Source organism: Lonchura striata, chromosome 23 (assembly GCF_050655825.1).
Source record: "Lonchura striata isolate lonStrDom1 chromosome 23, ASM5065582v1, whole genome shotgun sequence".
NCBI classification, from domain to species: domain Eukaryota; kingdom Metazoa; phylum Chordata; class Aves; order Passeriformes; family Estrildidae; genus Lonchura; species Lonchura striata.
In genome coordinates, this window is record NC_140725.1 from 4908557 (window position 1) to 4924875 (window position 16319).

At 56.2% G+C, this 16319-nt stretch overlaps 1 protein-coding gene and 1 long non-coding RNA gene across 3 annotated transcripts; one reads left to right on the forward strand and one right to left on the reverse strand.

Annotated features, from left to right (window-relative positions):
• Positions 1-331: 331 nt before the first annotated feature.
• On the reverse strand, positions 332-14887 carry COL8A2 (collagen type VIII alpha 2 chain). 2 transcript variants are annotated; one of them, XM_085559984.1, is made up of 3 exons: positions 13373-14887; positions 9408-9598; positions 332-5068 (listed from the first exon to the last, which is right to left on the reverse strand). In XM_085559984.1, the coding sequence occupies exons 2-3, from the start codon at positions 9580-9582 to the stop codon at positions 3147-3149; spliced, it is 2097 nt and encodes a 698-aa protein (XP_085416110.1). In that variant the 5' UTR covers positions 9583-9598; positions 13373-14887; the 3' UTR covers positions 332-3146. The 2 variants fall into 2 exon arrangements, with proteins under 2 accessions (XP_085416110.1, XP_021410461.3); XM_021554786.4 differs by lacking the exon at positions 13373-14887 and having other exon boundaries at positions 9408-10604.
• Positions 5023-7602, forward strand: LOC146765561 (uncharacterized). Its single transcript, XR_014949957.1, has 2 exons — positions 5023-5979; positions 6778-7602. It is a non-coding gene; the product is annotated as an uncharacterized LOC146765561 (long non-coding RNA).
• Positions 14888-16319: the final 1432 nt, after the last annotated feature.

Consider the following 16319-nt stretch of genomic DNA (forward strand, 5'->3'; position numbering starts at 1 on the left):
GTGCACAAGGTGTGTGATGTAGGATAAAAAAATCATGGAAAAAAAAAAAAAAAACACGGAAGGGAAAGGGAATCCTTAAGACTTCAACTTGAGTCCCTGAAATTAATAATCACCAGGCTGGAAGGATCTGAGTTTCAACCTTTTCTAAAACTGAATTTCTGGAGACAGGAGTCTTTTCCTTAATCACAAGAAACATGCAATAGCTTTTTACATAAGGATATTAGTAAGGGAGTCTGCTGGGAATGAGTGAGATGATTTGAGGTGGAAATAGAGTGTAAGAGAACTGTATGAGGCAGAGCAAGACTCAGGACAAAGCACAGCTGAGCCCACCTCTATACAATAAGTTTTATTGATGTTTGTCAATACAATCAAGTACTGCAGTTTTAGTTGTGAAGAGCAGGTCAGTTCTGGGTCACAAAGAGTGCATTTTAAACCAACTTTTACTAGGACAGTGCATGTAGTAAGTATTTACAAAACTAAAAACCTCTATATACTAGGTTAGAAATGAAGATACTAGAGGCAAATTTAAAAAAAATAGTAAGAATTTGTATATAAAAATGCACATCGTAATGCAGTTTTCAGCATTAAAAATAGACATACCTCATCCAACCCAACCTTTTTTATTCTTGTGATTGAAACCAAAATCCCACGCGCTCACACACACGACAGAAAATAATCCTTTCTGCTGGCTAATATGTACTCAGTATTCCAGAAAAAAAAAAATCCTTCTGGAGAGTGAACAGCCTCCCTCATCCTGTGCATTGTTTTTCTTTTTAGCCTAACTATGTGCATGTAATATCTTTGCTTTCCATTAGTGTGTAAATGTAAGAGGTTAAATAGCTGCGAGGGGTGATTATGGGTTTGCTCTGCACATGATAGTAAAGTGAAATTACAAAACAGTATCTACAGCACAAACTTAATCTGGGGTTGGCTACAGTGAGGAGTTTGGTCGTCGCTTTTTGCCAGCTCGAACAAGAAGTTTGGAATGAAGCAGACAGAACAAGAGATGGGCTGTAGATTAGGCACAGTATAAATTACGTTGCTTTGAGGAGCAGGATGAAGCTCCCACCAGGTGTGGCAGCTCCTGGCCCTGCACGAAGCTGGACCAGCTCAAATCCCTCTATTCTCCATAGGAAAGGAGACAAGTCCCCTCCCAGCATCCTCTCCTACCAAACCTGGGCTTGGAGAAATCTTCTGAGCTTCCACTTTTAATTTAAGGGACTGTTCCTGCTGGGAAATAACCTGTTAGGATCACAACCGAAATGGTCCTGACCACACCCTCAGGAGTTAAAAAGGTCCAGTGGGATCAGACACCTTCCAGCTTGAGGAGTTCCATCTCTGCATGAAACTTGTAGCTTTAAGGAGAAAAATTCACAGGGAAAAGATCCCAGGGAGGGGACGCACAGCCCCAACAGGCAGTGCCCAGAGCATTGGCCTTCCAACTGCAAATTTCCTTCTTGTCTTTCTTAAGTTCAGGGATGGGTGAGTTTTTAATAGGAAGTCCTGAATGGCAAGAGGCAGAAACACAGGACAGGCTTGAGGAGAAAACAAACAAGCAAAACAGAAATAGGAAAAGCTGTTTAAATATCTCATAGAGTCCATCTGGAAAACAAGCCCAGTCCCAGTCTTGCTACGTTTCTTTGGCCATCAAACAGGCTTTGGGAAAATGCAAAGGTCAGAGCTGGTGACCAAATCGTTGCTGTTTCTCAGGGATGTGCCTTTGCAGAAGGACATGCAGTGGGATATGCACATGGATTGACTTCAGCAGCATGCTCCTGGCCTGGGATGAGCAGCATCCCTGTCCTGGAAGTGGCAGTGACTGTTCTACTGTGAGAAAACCTGCAGAGCCACAGGATCTATGCGAGGCAGTGCCATCATGCCCCAGAGCCCTGCAGCTCATGTTCAGGTAGGAATGCTCCAAGCATTTGAGAAACAAAGTGGTAACAACAGGAGAATGTTGATTTCTTTAACCTAAGTCACAGAGTGGCCCCGGGGCTGGTGCTCTGTCACAGGTATTGCACTACACTTGTGATGTTCTTAAATGGGTCATAGCACCATGGTGAAATCACTGTGTGGAAAGTTAGAACCAGCACTATTTTTTCTTAATTCCAAGATCCCCAGAGAAAGGGGGGGGACACCAAGAGTTCACACATCCCAAAATAGTGAGACAGGAAAAGCAAGTTGTCCATCAGTGGCACTTCCTTATGTCACACCAGCTGGAAGCACCGTGAGTTGGGCTTGCACTGCCATCCTTGTGTGGGCAGAGATGCTTCTGAGGCCAAGCAAGTCTTTGGGCTGCAGAGACAGACGGGACAGGACCAGCCCTTGGACTTCCCAGCAGGTGAATGGAGAGAGCAGATCGTTGTTCATCACGGGGGGTCCCAGCTTCCCTCACTGCCTTTGGAACCGGTCATGGCATCCTCCCAGGTACCAGTGCCTGGATGATTTTATTCCTAAAGGTGCTGGGGGGAGGGTTAAAAATAATATTTACTTCTTAGAAGAAGGTGCTTATGCAAAGTGTTCCACTCTTTAGGATTATAAATCCAACCACACTGAATCTGGAGTGAATCGGAGAGACTGCCCCAAAGCAGAGTCTGGAAAAACAGGCGTCAGCAAGCCTGGAACTAGGGCATCTGATGGTTTGGAAGGAAATTTCTCAATCCAGTGTGGATCCCTGCTGCTGTATGGGTTTGTGTCCCTGCATTGGTTACCAACACATCAGCCATGGCACAGCTGGATTTATTTATCTAGCATTCCAAATGGGAAATGAGGGCACTTGATACACACCACAGGGGTCTGGTCTTCCTCTCTGGATCACAGAGCCAGATCCTTGCCATCCCAAGCGTGTTCCTGTGTTTGATGTCCAGTCACTGGGGTACTTATTCCAAATATGCTTTGTTGAGGAAGTCGCTCCCCTCCCTCCCTTCTCCCTCCCCCAAAAAAGAAAGATAGATGGATAGATGTCTCCTTCCCGATTACCCTCTTGACTCATGGATCAAACAGTGTGAAGCAAGGTCCCATGACAATGTCTTGCTCGTTCTTCCCAGTGATTTTTCTTTTTTGTATTTTTAAAACACTTTTTTATCAAAAAAAAAAAAAAAAGTTTATGGCTAAAGTGGGTGAAAAGGAAACATGCCCAACAGCTGTTATGTGGGGCAGAGCAGGAACCCAGAGAAGGAGGAGTGGATGTATTCTGTGGAGTACAGTCCATTGGCCTGGTCCGAGGGCATTTGTACCCAGACCTGGTCGTTCTCCTTGAGTTCAAGCACAGCACTGCCCGAGGCCTGGTCCAGGTACCCCTTTTTGTACTCATCGTAGGTGTAGGTGGCCGGCACGTTGTTCTTATACAGGGCCACCCAAACGTTGGTCCCTTTGACGTGCACATGGTAGGCAAAGTAGTAGATTCCGGATACGGGGCAGGTGAAGATCCCAGTGACCGGGTTGTAGCCATTGTGCCCGTTATACAAGGTCCGGTCAAACTTGACGGGCATGCCGGATGCGGGGAAGGGGGAGGTGAGGATGGCAGTGAAGGCCGGCGCGATGCGGGCAGCGAGCTCTCCTCGGCCATACTGCGGCTTGCCCGGCTTCCCGTTGCCCAGCACAGCCCCCTCCACGCCACCGTCCGGCAGGTGCAGCCCCGCGATGCCCGTCTCGTCCAGCACTCCCGGCGCTCCTGGTGGCCCAGGTGGCCCCGGTGGCCCCGGTGGCCCGTTCAGCCCCGGCGTTCCTGGCATTCCGGGTGGGCCGATGGGTCCGGCCATGCCAGGCTCGCCAGTCTTCCCCTCGCCGGGAATGCCAGGGAGCCCGGGCTCCCCTTTCAGGCCTGGTAACCCCTGAGGCCCCATGGGACCAGCAGGTCCCTGCAGTCCGGGGATGCCGGAGGGGCCCCTCAGCCCCGGCTGCCCCGGGATCCCACCGTCCCCTTTGGGCCCGGGGCCGCCCGTTAACCCAGGCACCCCCGGAAGGCCGATGAACCCCGGTTCACCTTTGGGGCCCGTCGGGCCAGGGGGTCCCAGGGAGCCGGGCAGGCCCCTTTCTCCCGGCACCCCCGGCTTCCCCGCGAAGCCGTTCGGGCCCTGGTCGCCGCGCACCCCCGGCATTCCCGGGGGCCCGCTCGGCCCCACGTCCCCCTTGGGGCCGGGCAGCCCGTGCTTGCCCGGCAGCCCCATGGAGCCCGGCGGGCCCGGCGGGCCGATGATGCCGGCAGGGCCTGGCTCGCCCGGCTCCCCATCGACGCCGGGCTCCCCCTTATCGCCGATGGCGCCCTGTGCCCCGGGCTGCCCGCGGTCTCCTTTCAGGCCGGGCATGCCTGGCTTCCCATAGCCCGTGGGGCCTGGCATGCCAGGGAGGCCGCGGATGCCGGGCTCTCCCTTGGGTCCCATGGGGCCCTGTATCCCCGGCACCCCCGCGACCCCCGGGACACCGATCCCGTCGATGCCGGGGGGTCCCCGCGGCCCCACAGGGCCGGGCTCCCCGGCGACACCCGGCCCGCCCGGGGGCCCCACGTCGCCCTTGTCGCCGGGCGCGCCCGGCAGCCCGTCGAGGCCGGGCTTCCCAACGCCAGCGGGCCCCGGCGGCCCCGCGGGGCCGGGAGGGCCGCCGTTGCCCCGTGGCCCCGGTAGGCCTGGCTTCCCCACGCCGTTCTCGCCCTTCATCCCTCGTTCTCCGCGGGGACCCGGCTCTCCTTTGGGGCCAGGCTCTCCCCGAAAGCCAGGCAGGCCGGGGCCGCCCTGGGGACCCGGCTTCCCATTGACGGAGAGGCCGGCTGGCCCGGGCAGCCCCGGCGGGCCGGGCAGTCCCCGCGGCCCCTGCTCCCCACGCATGCCGGGCTCGCCCTTGGCTCCGGGCATCCCTTTCATGCCCGCCTTCCCGGGGAGGCCTGGGATGCCGGGTTTTCCAATGCCCGAGAAGCCGGGGGGCCCGGCAGGCCCGGGCTGGCCGTGCATTCCCGGCTTCCCGGTGCCCGGTTTTCCCGGGTAGCCGGGGGGCCCGGGAGGTCCGCGCGGGCCGGGCTTCCCTGGCGGTCCTGGCTCCCCTTTGAGGTCCATGGGCAGCAGAGGCGGCATGTCTGTGGAGAGAGGAGACACAGAGCGTCACTAGAGCTGGCCGTGGGCATGGAGTGTCCTTGGGATGTTGGAGCCCGGGTCTCTGAGTGGCCGGGCTGCGCTTGAAGGGCACCCTTTCACTGAAACATGGCCACAGCATTCCCGGCCCCCCCATCAGAGGGTGTCCTGAGGCAAGGCCAAAGGCCAGGGTTCTCATTCCAGCTTCACATCCCTCCATGATGTCAGGTGTCACCATGGAAGGTGCCAGTGCTTGCTGTCAGCTCTGGCAGGGCTATTTTGTGATGAGTTACTGCAGGGTGGTTTTGGGGCTGGATTCACACCTCTTGCTGCCTCACTTCCCAGCGGCCTCGAAAGCACTGTGGGATTCAGTCGCTCCTGCCTGGGCTCAGCTGAGAGGATGGCGACAGAGTGAGCCAAGACTGAGGATAATCCCTCACCCCGTCCCGCGAGTCCAGGGCCTTGGGAGACCTTTAATCCTTTTGGATTAAAAAGAAAACTGTTGGACATGTACTCGAGAGCCTGAGGAGGTGACGGATGTATGGGTTAGGCCATGCCTACAGTGCTTGCTGGCACAGCTCCCGAGTCCAGCAAGGCAGTGAAAAACCAAAAAAGCAAAAAAGCTCTGGGGATGGAGGAGAAGCCAAGAGCTGGGAGGGAAATGCAGCCTCAGCTCCGTCCAAATGAGTCAGCCCAGCTGGGAATAGGCCACAACCACTTGACATTTCAAGAATTTATTGAGGTCTTTTGCAAACGGATATAAGAAAGAAACAAATGGGCTGAGAGACTCCAAAGGCAAGGAGAGGCAGATGACATGCCCACCACAGCTCAGCATGGAAAGCACAGACGTGAGCATAAATAACTCCTCGAGGCTGGCCCAGGCAGAGTGTCACCTCCCACGTGACACCAGGAAAGGGTGAGAAAGAATAAATCTGACAAACTCTTTTTTGGGCAGTTTGAAATGAAGGAAATACTCGACAGTCACATGTACATGTGACGATGATGAGAAATGTGAAAGGCAGGGGAAAGGGCTATGACATATTGGGTGAATTTAAATCAAATCTGCCCGAGGGAGATCATTCCAGTTGGGAAGAGATCTATATGAACAAGTTCCTGGGATGGGGATGGATCCTGCCTGGGCTGGTCTGCCAGTCTGGCGCCCTCAGTGAGCCAAGCTGGGCTTTGGGAGCACAGACACACGTGGTGCTGGGATCCGCCAGCACGGAGATTTCCTCAGTCAACGGGAAAAGCTTATGGGAGATTTGAGACACGTGAAAAGAATAACTGTGGCAGCAGCAGGCACAGCTCCCGGAGCATCAGAGGTGTCTTTTCCTGCCCTGAACACAGCAATTAGCTCTGGCCCTTCCCATCCTGGTGCCACTGTGTTTTCCTTGGGTAATGGAAACATTTTTAGAGCTTATCTATAAATCAAAGCCTGGCCCACGTCCTCAGCTGTAGCTGCGGTTACTTGGCTCTCTTGGTGAAGGAAATACTTGTCTGTCATGACATTGCCACTGGATTTCTGCAAACTTCTGCTTCTCACCCCAGAAAACAGTGTGGAAAAGAGGGCAAGGGAGCTGTGCAGTGCTTCACTATTTCTGGGGTTTGGATTCTGGAAAAAAAATTCTCCAGTAAATTATTTCAATGTGTTTTCTCCCCCCACTTTTTAATTTTTTATTTTCTTGCAATGGTTTGAAATGAATTATTTTTCTAGGTCATTTTGCATGGAATCAGAACAAGGATCTACAGCTGAGCCCACGAAGGAAGGAAAAAGCACACACACACTCTTTCACACAAGGCAGTGGAGAGAAACGCCAGGCGGGAGCTGCCAGCTTGCAGGCGGCCAAAAAAGCAGACGGGGAAAACCAAACCGGGGCCGTCAGCGGAGAGAAACTGGGACACTGCAGCCCCACTGGTGTCCGATTTCAAAAGCCCATGTCTTACCACAGACACATGTCTCGGAGCTCTGCAGCACCAGCGTGGGGTTCTGTGTTCCCCTCGACACAGGAACTGAGCTGCCGTGAATGTTAACGCAGAGCCAGCTGGGGCAGCGGGAAGGGGACAGGGCAAGAATGACCCTGGGAGCTCCCACCTGGGCACCACGGAGCTCCTGAGGAGCATGGACATGGCCAGGTGGGTGCTGCAGCCCCTCTGGAGCTGTGTTCATCCCGCTAAGGAGCCCTCCTGCCTAGAGAAGGGACCCAGCAGCACAGAGGAATAATCCAACAGGATGGGAAGTGGTTCCCAGCCGTGAGCAGCCAGCAGCAGGTCTGGCCAGCACAGCCAGATGACACTGCAGGAAGGAGAGGTTGGCTGCTCTGTGGCGGAGCCTGGCCGAGCTTGTTCCAGAGCTGCTGCCAAGCTCTGTCTCGTGAGAGACTTTCACAGGCTCACAGGGATGTTGTGTGGGATCAGTGTTTTAGCACCTCTCATACTGTCTCCCAGCAGTGGGTGCCCCAGCACTCACTCATGGCTTTACCTGTCTGCAGGACCATCAACATTGTTTAAATTAAGCCAAAATAAACCCCCAATGTGCAGATCTCTGCTTCAATGTTCTGAGCGTTTCAGCATTTAGCAGCATCTCCTCCCCTGAGCTCCCACTGTGCTCTGAGGCAGCTCTTTTTGGGTGAGAAAAGGTGTCTGCCACCCTGAGGAAACCTGTCACTCACCAGATGGCACCTGGAGGCAGGAGGGACCCCCCGCCCCCCAGCCGGGGGTCCCAGCCCCTCGGCCAGGCTGGGGGGCCCCGCTCAGCTCCCACCGGGCCGGGGTAACCCGCGGGGGCACGGCACAGCCCTGCGCCGTCGCGGCCAGTCAGCTGAGCTCCCCGAGCAGGGCAGAAGGCCAGCAGGGATTTTCCTTGCCAAATTAGAGGTTAAGCAGAGATGGGAGCTCGGTGGGATCCAGGAGGCACCGGCTTCCCCAGCTGGCTCTGTGCGGCCCCACAGCCGGTGGCTCGGGCTGCAGCTGTCCCTGCGTCCCTCTCTCCTGTCCCCCACCTGTCCTCTCCTTCCCAAGGGTTTAGAGGAGTAATGTCCATGGGATTTCTGTGCTCTGCCCTGCCTCAGTGTCCCCTCTGTCTGGTCTAACCTGGCAGAGCTTGTCCAAACGCCTCCTTGCCCCAGCCTGGCACACTCACTGGTCTCCCCACCATAGGCAGCATTGCTCAGATGCAAAGCAAGCTGCTGCTATGCATAGGAAGAAGGGAAAAAAAGAAGGGAGAACAGCAGGGAGAGATTTGAATCCAGTCCCACCAGCAGCTGAAGTGTTCCTGTGCTACGCTGGAAGGTTTTGGCTCTGGCTGGGATTCAGGGAGCAGCTTTAAAACAGCTGGGAAGGGGGCAGGGAGGGGGGGCTCGAAGCACACTTCAGCTCCAGGTTTTCTGTGTGTTTTCTGACACATGTGCTGAGTTGAACTCTTGATAAGCCATTCAGCCCTCCAGTAAATCAGCCACCAGTGGCCCAGCCTTCTCCAGTTTCTCCTCCCAGAGCCAAGACTTCAGCTCCTGGGAGGGTCCAGGTCCATGACAACCTGTGGGGAGGCTCCGGTGGCTCTTCCCAAGGGCAGAGCACCAACCTGGCAGGTCTGGATACCTGAGCCCAGCAGCACCCATGCCATGGTGGTGCCAGCAGTGGGATGGGTGCAGGGCAGCTGGGGACAAGGGATTACAGAAGGCTGGGGTGCTGGAGCACTGGCTGTACAGAGCAGTGACCCTGGTGCCTCTGCCCCTCTGGGTGCACATCACTCAGTGGGGAGCAATTTAACACGTGTGGAGTTTCTGGTCTCTGCTCTCTGAGAGAGGAAATGTCTCTCTCCTGCTCTTCCCTCGCCAGGCTGGGTCTCAGTTCCAGCCTTGGCACTCTTTCCTTTCCCAGCTGGTGCAAAATGCAGACAGGGAAACGGAATAGGTGGAGGAGTGGAAAAAGCCTTGCCAGGACAGCTCAGTTTTAACAGCAGGAAAAGGCAGAGATGGTGAGTGCTGAGGCTTCTGTGCCTCCCGCTGTTGGGGATGGGCAGGAGGGTAGGAGCCAGAACTGGATAGTTCTGTGTCTCCTGGCTCCCAGAGCAAGGTGCCCTCCTAGCCCTAGCAAAGGGCTTCACTTCCCTGCTGAGCCTCTACCCGTGCCCACCCTGTCCTTCTGCACTGGGTTAGAGACCCAAATGATCTGGCCATGCTTGGCCAAAAGTGTTTTGGACAGCAGCACCCTCGGCTGTGCCAGGCGGCTTCCGAGAGCTCTGACCCTGAAGGGAAGAGGGTGACAAGTCCCCAGTGGCTGTGAGATGCCACGTCCCCTTCCCACTGCCCCATGTCCTCACACAGTCCCCCAGAGTGCATCCCTTACCCAGGTACTGCCCTTTGCCTTCACGGAACGGGGGTCCCAGGGGTCCCTTCACCATGGGCTGCATGTACTTGACTTGAGCGTAGCCCCCCACGCCGCCTCCCGCGGCCGAGCCCGGGCCCATCACCATCACCACCGTGCCCAGCTTCAGCAGCAGCGCCACGACGTCCGGCAGCATCCTGCTCCCACGGCTCCTGCAGACAAAGCAACAGTGACATTGGGTACACACCCCACCTCACAGGGACCAGCTGGGAGCCTGAGAATGATCCCCGTGGGAGTGGGCCTCCCTTGAATTTGCCTTTTTGTGGAGCAGATATCCTGAGCATCTTGCCCGTCCTGATGCACCGCAGCTGGGAGATGCATGGTAAATACAGTTTATAGAATAGAATCCCAGAATTCCTGAGGTTGGAAAGGATCTCCAAGACCACTGAGCCCAACCTGTGACTGATCCCCACCTTGCCGCTAGCCCAGAGCACTGAGTGCCATGTCCAGTTGTTCCACCGCTTCCCTGGCAGCCCCTTCCAATGCCTGACAGCTCTTTCCAAAAAGAAATTCTTTCTGATGTCCAAGCTGAACCTCCCCTGGCACAACTCTAGGCTCTTCTCTCATCTTGCACTGTAACCAGCCACAGGGGTGCCCACTGGAGTCTTACAGAAGCTGCCCTGAGTGTCTGTGGTAACTCTCACATCCCTTATACATTTTTAACAACAATAAGAGGGGGGGAAACGGGCAGATGAGACCTGCAGCCCATTGAGCCCAGCATTGCTGTCACATCCCTCAAGTGAGGTGGGGCTCCTCTCACAAGAGCCTGTGGGAGACACAGGCTGCCAATGCCAAGCCCTGCCTTTCCCTGGGGGCAGCTGGTGGGTGCTGAGCCTCCTGAGTGGGTGCTTGTCGGAATCTGAGGTATTGATGATTCCAAGATTGTAGAAAGTCTCTGTCTGTCAGCCCCGCTGCCAAAGCAGAAGCCATAATTGGTCTGTGCTGGTTTCCAGGTTGTTTATTCTGTTGATCTCTCACATGTTCTGCTGCCCTGCCCAGCTCTGTCCTGCACGGCAGCGTGTGGGGCTCTGCCCTCAGTGGGATGTGACAAACATTAAATACCAGAAACTCCCTGGGCTGGATTTACAAGAACGTGCCAATATCTGTCACCTACGTTGGACAGTGTGTCCCCAGCCTGAACCAACAGAAAAATGCCAACACCACAGTGACACATGGAGGGCATGAAGAAGGAGAAAAAGGACAAGGCACACCCAATTTCCTCCATCTTGTCCCCTTTGGACCCCTTATCTAGAATCCTAAAATTTTACTTTTGCACCCATGCCACACTTAATTATTACTTATATCAAACACCCAGAGCTGGTAATTGATCCTGTAAGATTGAAAACTCTTTTCAATGGACAGAGATCACAGACAGTGTCTCTGGGAGCTCTGTCCAGGGGGGTTCCTGACCCCTGCCAGGGTCCCAGACCTGCCAGGGCAGCCAGAGGGAAGCCCTGGATTCCCACAGGTGCTGAGCCTCCCGAGTGGGTGCTGAGCCTCCCGAGTGGGTGCTGAGCCTCCTGAGTGGGTGCTGAGCCTCCTGAGTGGGTGCAGGGCCAAGCCCACGGTGTGGGAGCCAGACCTGCCGTGTTTGTGGCTCAGCTGCGGCGCTTCGCGGGCAGCGCCGGGAACTCGTGCAGAGGACGAGGGATGGGACACGAGAGCAGCAGCCTCAGCCTTAAGTGCCTGTTTATTTAAAATAAACCCCCCTTATAAATACTCTCTTCCTCCAGAAATTCTCCCTGTCAGCTCCACGTGCGGAGCTGCAAACAGATTGATTTGCAAAGAACATTTATTTTCGGAAGCTTAAACAACACGTGACGCCAAAGCGCTTTTTGCTGCTTTTCCTCTTTCTTGCAATAATTGACCTGTGGTGGTTATTAATGAGAATTAAGCTCCTGGCCTGTCCGGCCTGGGAACAGGGGCAGGGCTGCTGCATGCCGGGATTTCATCGGAATTTCCTGAATCGCTTTTGCTGAAGCAGCAGTGAAATAAAAAGCTGCAGCCTAGAGAAAAAACAACCCAAATTAAAACAAAATTAAAGCAAATTAAGTCAAGAGAGCGGGGAGCCCTGGCATAGGATTGTTCCTGATGCCACAAGGGCTTGGCAGGTTTTTGGAATCTCCAGGGACGAGGCAGCCTTGACAGCTGCTCTTGTGCCTGGAAAATGGTCTGGGAGTCAGCTGAGGGCTGGAGGGGACAGGGATGGCCCTGCCATTAGCAGCACGATGGACCCGGTGGGGATGCAGGTGGCTGTGGCAGATGCTGGGAGAGGAGCTCTGCTCTGCCCATCCCAGCAGAGCCACGGGCCCGGGGCGGTGCCATTCCCACTGAGACCCCCGCAGCCGTGGGGCGGGTGGCACTGCCAGGGACACGGGTGACAGCCACCCCCGGCCTCCTTGGCAGCACAGCCAGGGCCTTGCTGGCATTATTGTTTTTCTGTCTTCAGGGTCGAGGAGAGGAACGCTTCTTTTTATGAAGCATTATTTTACAAGGATTTGTTTAAGGGGAAAAGAATCCCATTTTAAGGGATTGCAGCTGTAAAAATACAGTTTCTGTTAAATAAAAGAGGAGAACAAACCCCTGAATCAGCTATTTACTTGTTTTCCTTACCTGGTATGACCCCTGTGCCTCTGTCTCTACCTCCCTCCCTTCATGGCTCTCTCCTCTCCCACCTGGGCTGGATTCCCCTCTGCTCCTCCCATCCACTGGGTTGTTTTCTCAGGATGCTGCCATGATAGCAGCACCCTGGGGTGGTTCAGCCCCTTGCTGCTGGGCACTGCAATTGTCCTTCTGTGAGACCTCAGCTCTCAGTGAGATGTGGGATGCAGGGAAAGCAGAGCCAGAGGGAAGGGAGAGGGAGGACAAGGGAATCTGACCATGGTTTCATTGTGTGCTGGATGTGAAACCGAGTTCCGTGCTCTGTGTCCTGGCACCCCCTTGATCCAGCTGGGTCATTCCAACTGCCCCAGTCTCTGCAGAGCAACAGGGGGAGCCTGGCCTGAGCCCCCCAGGTCCATGTCCCTCAGCAAAGGGGTCTCTGCTGCTGTGCTGTCCCCCCGAGCCGTGCCCAGCGCTGGGGCAGGAGGCCTCCTGCTACCCGCACTCTCCAGGCAGTGATTTAATAACAATAAAATGGAAACATCTGGAGTCTCATATGATGGATAAAGTGTGCACAACGTGCTTGTGGAGAGGCTCTTTCATGCTTGAAATCTCCTGTGTTATGAACTGATAATTAATCACACGGAGCAGCCACACGACGCTCCCACCTCGCCTGGCAGGTCGTGAATGGTGGCAGATCCATCATGTGTGGGGGTGGCTACGGACAGACAGGGGTCACCTGTCCATCCTCCTGAGGGTCACCTGCCTGTCCTCCTGGGGCCTGGGGTCAAGAACCTGCTCTTGTATGGCCAGAAGAAATCCCATGAGATTATTTTTTTTTTCCCATTTGGAGCAGGGGAGATGCTTTGGGGGGTCCCAATTGTAGCCCCTCCTGGCTCACTCCATTCTGCCTGGGCACTGCAGCCACCAGGCTGGGCACTGCTGCAGCTGCAGCCCCCTGGCACACTCCAGTACAACCAAAACCATGCCTTGACGCAAAGCCAAGCCCAGCAGGAGCTGCCGAGCCACGAGGGTTCATACAGGGGCAGCACTTGAGGGGTGCATGCTGTTCTCTGGGATGCTGGAGCAGGATGGGGCCCAGCAACCCCACACTGCTCTGCTCCGGGGGGAGCAGGGCCCCGACCCAGCACCGAGACCCCTGGCACGGCTTCAGAGCCGCCACCGCCACGCTGACGGTGCGAGTGTCGGCTCCCCTGGCAGGCGGCGAGCAGACGTGTTAAAAACCCTTGGCACGCCATGAAAGCACTGGGAACAGGGAAAAAATCTCACACTTAAACCATGAGAAAAGAGACAAGAAATGTCACCTTGTTCTCGCAGGAAAACAACCAGCCCGTGCTGCCTCCGTCGCTCCGGAACCGCTCGTGGCTTGTGCTGGGCAGCCTGGTGAGCTCCCAGTGTGTTCCTGGCGTGCTCCTGGCCATTCCCAGTGGAAGAGGGCTGCTGCCCCCCACACTGTCCCACTCTCCCCACAGAGCCCATGTCAGCACTCCCATGCCTCTGGACTGGGCAATGTTCCTGTGAACACCATGGCCTCGCTTCCCCACGGACACGGCCAGGGCTGTTGGCTGAGCTGCAGCTGATTTATGGCCCCTGGTACTTAAATATTAATGAAGGGCCTGGCCGGCCCTGTGCCTGCTCCCTTTGAGGCTAATTATTTTTTAAGTCAATATATGTGATCCACGGGGGATCTGCCATTGTGACTGAAGGTCGGCACAACGGGGAACTTGTTTAAACCCGGCAGTCAAAGCATGGTCAGCTTGGGGCACAGCATGTGCTTTCTGGCACTCACCCCAGCTCCGGCCCCACATCCATCCCAGGCTACGCCAGCCCCACAGAGGGGCTCAAGGATGAGGCAGGATGGGGGATTTGATGCACTTCAACTGCACGCCCAGGCTCGCCAGTGAAGCCTCATCCCATCCTGATCCCTGTCCCCATGCCCACTGCTATCCCCATCCTCTTCCCCATGCCCAACCTGTCCCCATTCTCCGGGGATCACAAGGCACAGCCACCACCTCTGGAAGCCGTGGCAGAAGCTGGCCCCGGGCTGGGGGAGCCGTGGGAAGCTCCTCGCACTCGCCCGGGCCGGGGGACGCAGGGAAAGGGAAGCACCGGGAGCAGCGTGTGGGTGGGCTGGAGCAGGCGGGCTTGGCCGCCGCCGTGTCCCATCCAGCCGCTCCATCCTCCGGTCATTTACAATAAAAAATAAAGCAGGGAGGATTTCCAAGCCCAACACGGGGCTGGCCCGGGTCCAGCGGGAGGTCGATGATTTGCTTTGTGCTACACATGCTTTAAAAATAATAATAAACCGAGTCAAAAACGAAAAGCGAGCTATGAAGAGGGGAGAACAGCACGTTGTTTCCGCAGGCCGGGCTGCGAAAGCCAAAGGCATCAGGGAGCAGCTCGGCTGAGCAGCGCCGGAGCGCGGGGGAGACTTGGCACCAGCCTGTCCTTAACTGCATGACACCTGATCCCGTCCAAGGCTGCTGTACGCGCTGCCGGACCCGGAGCCGGAGCCTCGGCCGCCAGCAGCCCAGGGAACAAGAAAACATTTTCCTTGACGAAGAAAAAACACCCCACCCCATCTGCAGGGACCTGCTCCCTCTCACCCTGAATGGAGCGGGATGGGCACAGCATGGCATGGCATGGCATGGCACGGCATGGCATGGCATGGCACGGCATGGCACGGCACAGCATGGCATTGCATGGTGCATCATGGCATGGCATGGCACAGCATGGCATAGTACATCATGGCGCAGCATGGCACGTCATGGCATGGCATGGTACTTCATGGCACGGCATGGCATGGTGCATCATGGCATGGCACAGCACAGCATGGCATGGTATGGCACAACATGGCATGGTACAGCATGATACAACATGTCATGGTACATCACGGCATGGCATGGCACAGCATGGCACGGCATGGCACAGCATGGTACATCATGGCATGGCATGGCATGGCACAGCATGGCACGGTACATCATGGCATGGCATGGCATGGTACATCATGACACGGCATGGCACAGCATGGCACGGCACAGCATGGCATGGTACAGCATGGCACAGCATGGCACAGCATGGCACGGTACATCACGGCACGGCACGGCACAGCTGTGGGTGCAGGCTGCCGTGGCTCACGCTGCCCGGGGCCGGGGCCGGGGGTCGGCAGCAGTGCCAGCACCGGGGCGGTGGCACTGCTCGACCCCGCGGCCGCCGGGTCAGGCTCGGCCCAAGCGGATTAGTGACCCCGGGCGTGTGCTCAGGGCTTAATCCTCACCTCCAGTGTCAAAACTCCTCGCTGCCCGAGGGCTGGGGCCGTCCCTGAGAAAGGGTGGGCACCCGAGAGCCAGGCGGGCACCCCCGGGTGGGCACTGGAAACCCTGGGTGGAAAACCCTGGCTCGGAGCTGCAGGAACACCAAGCTCCTGCCTGGGGCAAGGGCCAGCCTCGCTCACAGCATCCCTGCGCTGCTGCAGTTCTCTCACCGATGTACAGCTGGGAAATCGTCCACAGAGGTGAGTGAGACCCAAGGGACATGTCCCCCCTTTCTCTGGCCCCAGTGGAGGGTTTCTGCACCCCAAATCTCCCATCCCCCCCCCCAAGCCAGCCTCCACTCCACCGAAATACCAGAGCTGCAGCATTAATAGCAGGGTTCCCTGCCAGGTGCATAGTTTGACCAGTCGAATCACACATGCCAAACCACAGGTATTTTATGAGACGTTTCCTGTTATGAAGACATTTTTGTGGGGATTCAATTTTTTCTTCCCTTCTTCTTCCCCTCTCCTCCTCCTCCTCCTCCTCCTCTTCCCAGTGGGATGGTGGCCTGCTGTCCCTGAGGGCTGCAGGAGCAGAGCAGTAGCCAAGTGCCAGAGCTGGGCTGCAGCAGGGATGAGGGTGCTGAGGGTGTTGGAGGGCTCCATCCCCTCGGCTGGAGCTCTTTCAGGGGACTGCACAGGGGCTGTGCAGGGTCCAAACTGCTCTGTGAACACAGGCTCACGCCATGATCAAGCACAGACACTTGTGCCCGGATCCTGGTGTGGGATGTGGGGAAGGACAGGGGCTGCGAGCCCCAGGGAGCTCCTGGAGCATTGGGGGTCACTCTGCAAGGACCCTGCGCTGGCTGGGCCAGGGACAGGTAGGTCCTGGTGGGAGCAGTGGGAAGCAGTTGGAGTTTTCTTGAGGTCTGCAGGTCAGACCCACCTTGCTCCTTGCAGAAATGATGTTTTCTAAGGCAACGAGTGTTTTGCAAAGA

Excerpts from the sequence above, each read along its gene's own strand:
- COL8A2 (XM_085559984.1), bottom strand. The coding sequence starts at position 9,582 with ATGCTGCCGGACGTCGTGGCGCTGCTGCTGAAGCTGGGCACGGTGGTG. Across the intron at positions 5,069-9,407 it reads AGGCAAAGGGCAGTACCTGG|ACATGCCGCCTCTGCTGCCC; the intron begins GTAAGGGATGCA and ends CTCTCTCCACAG.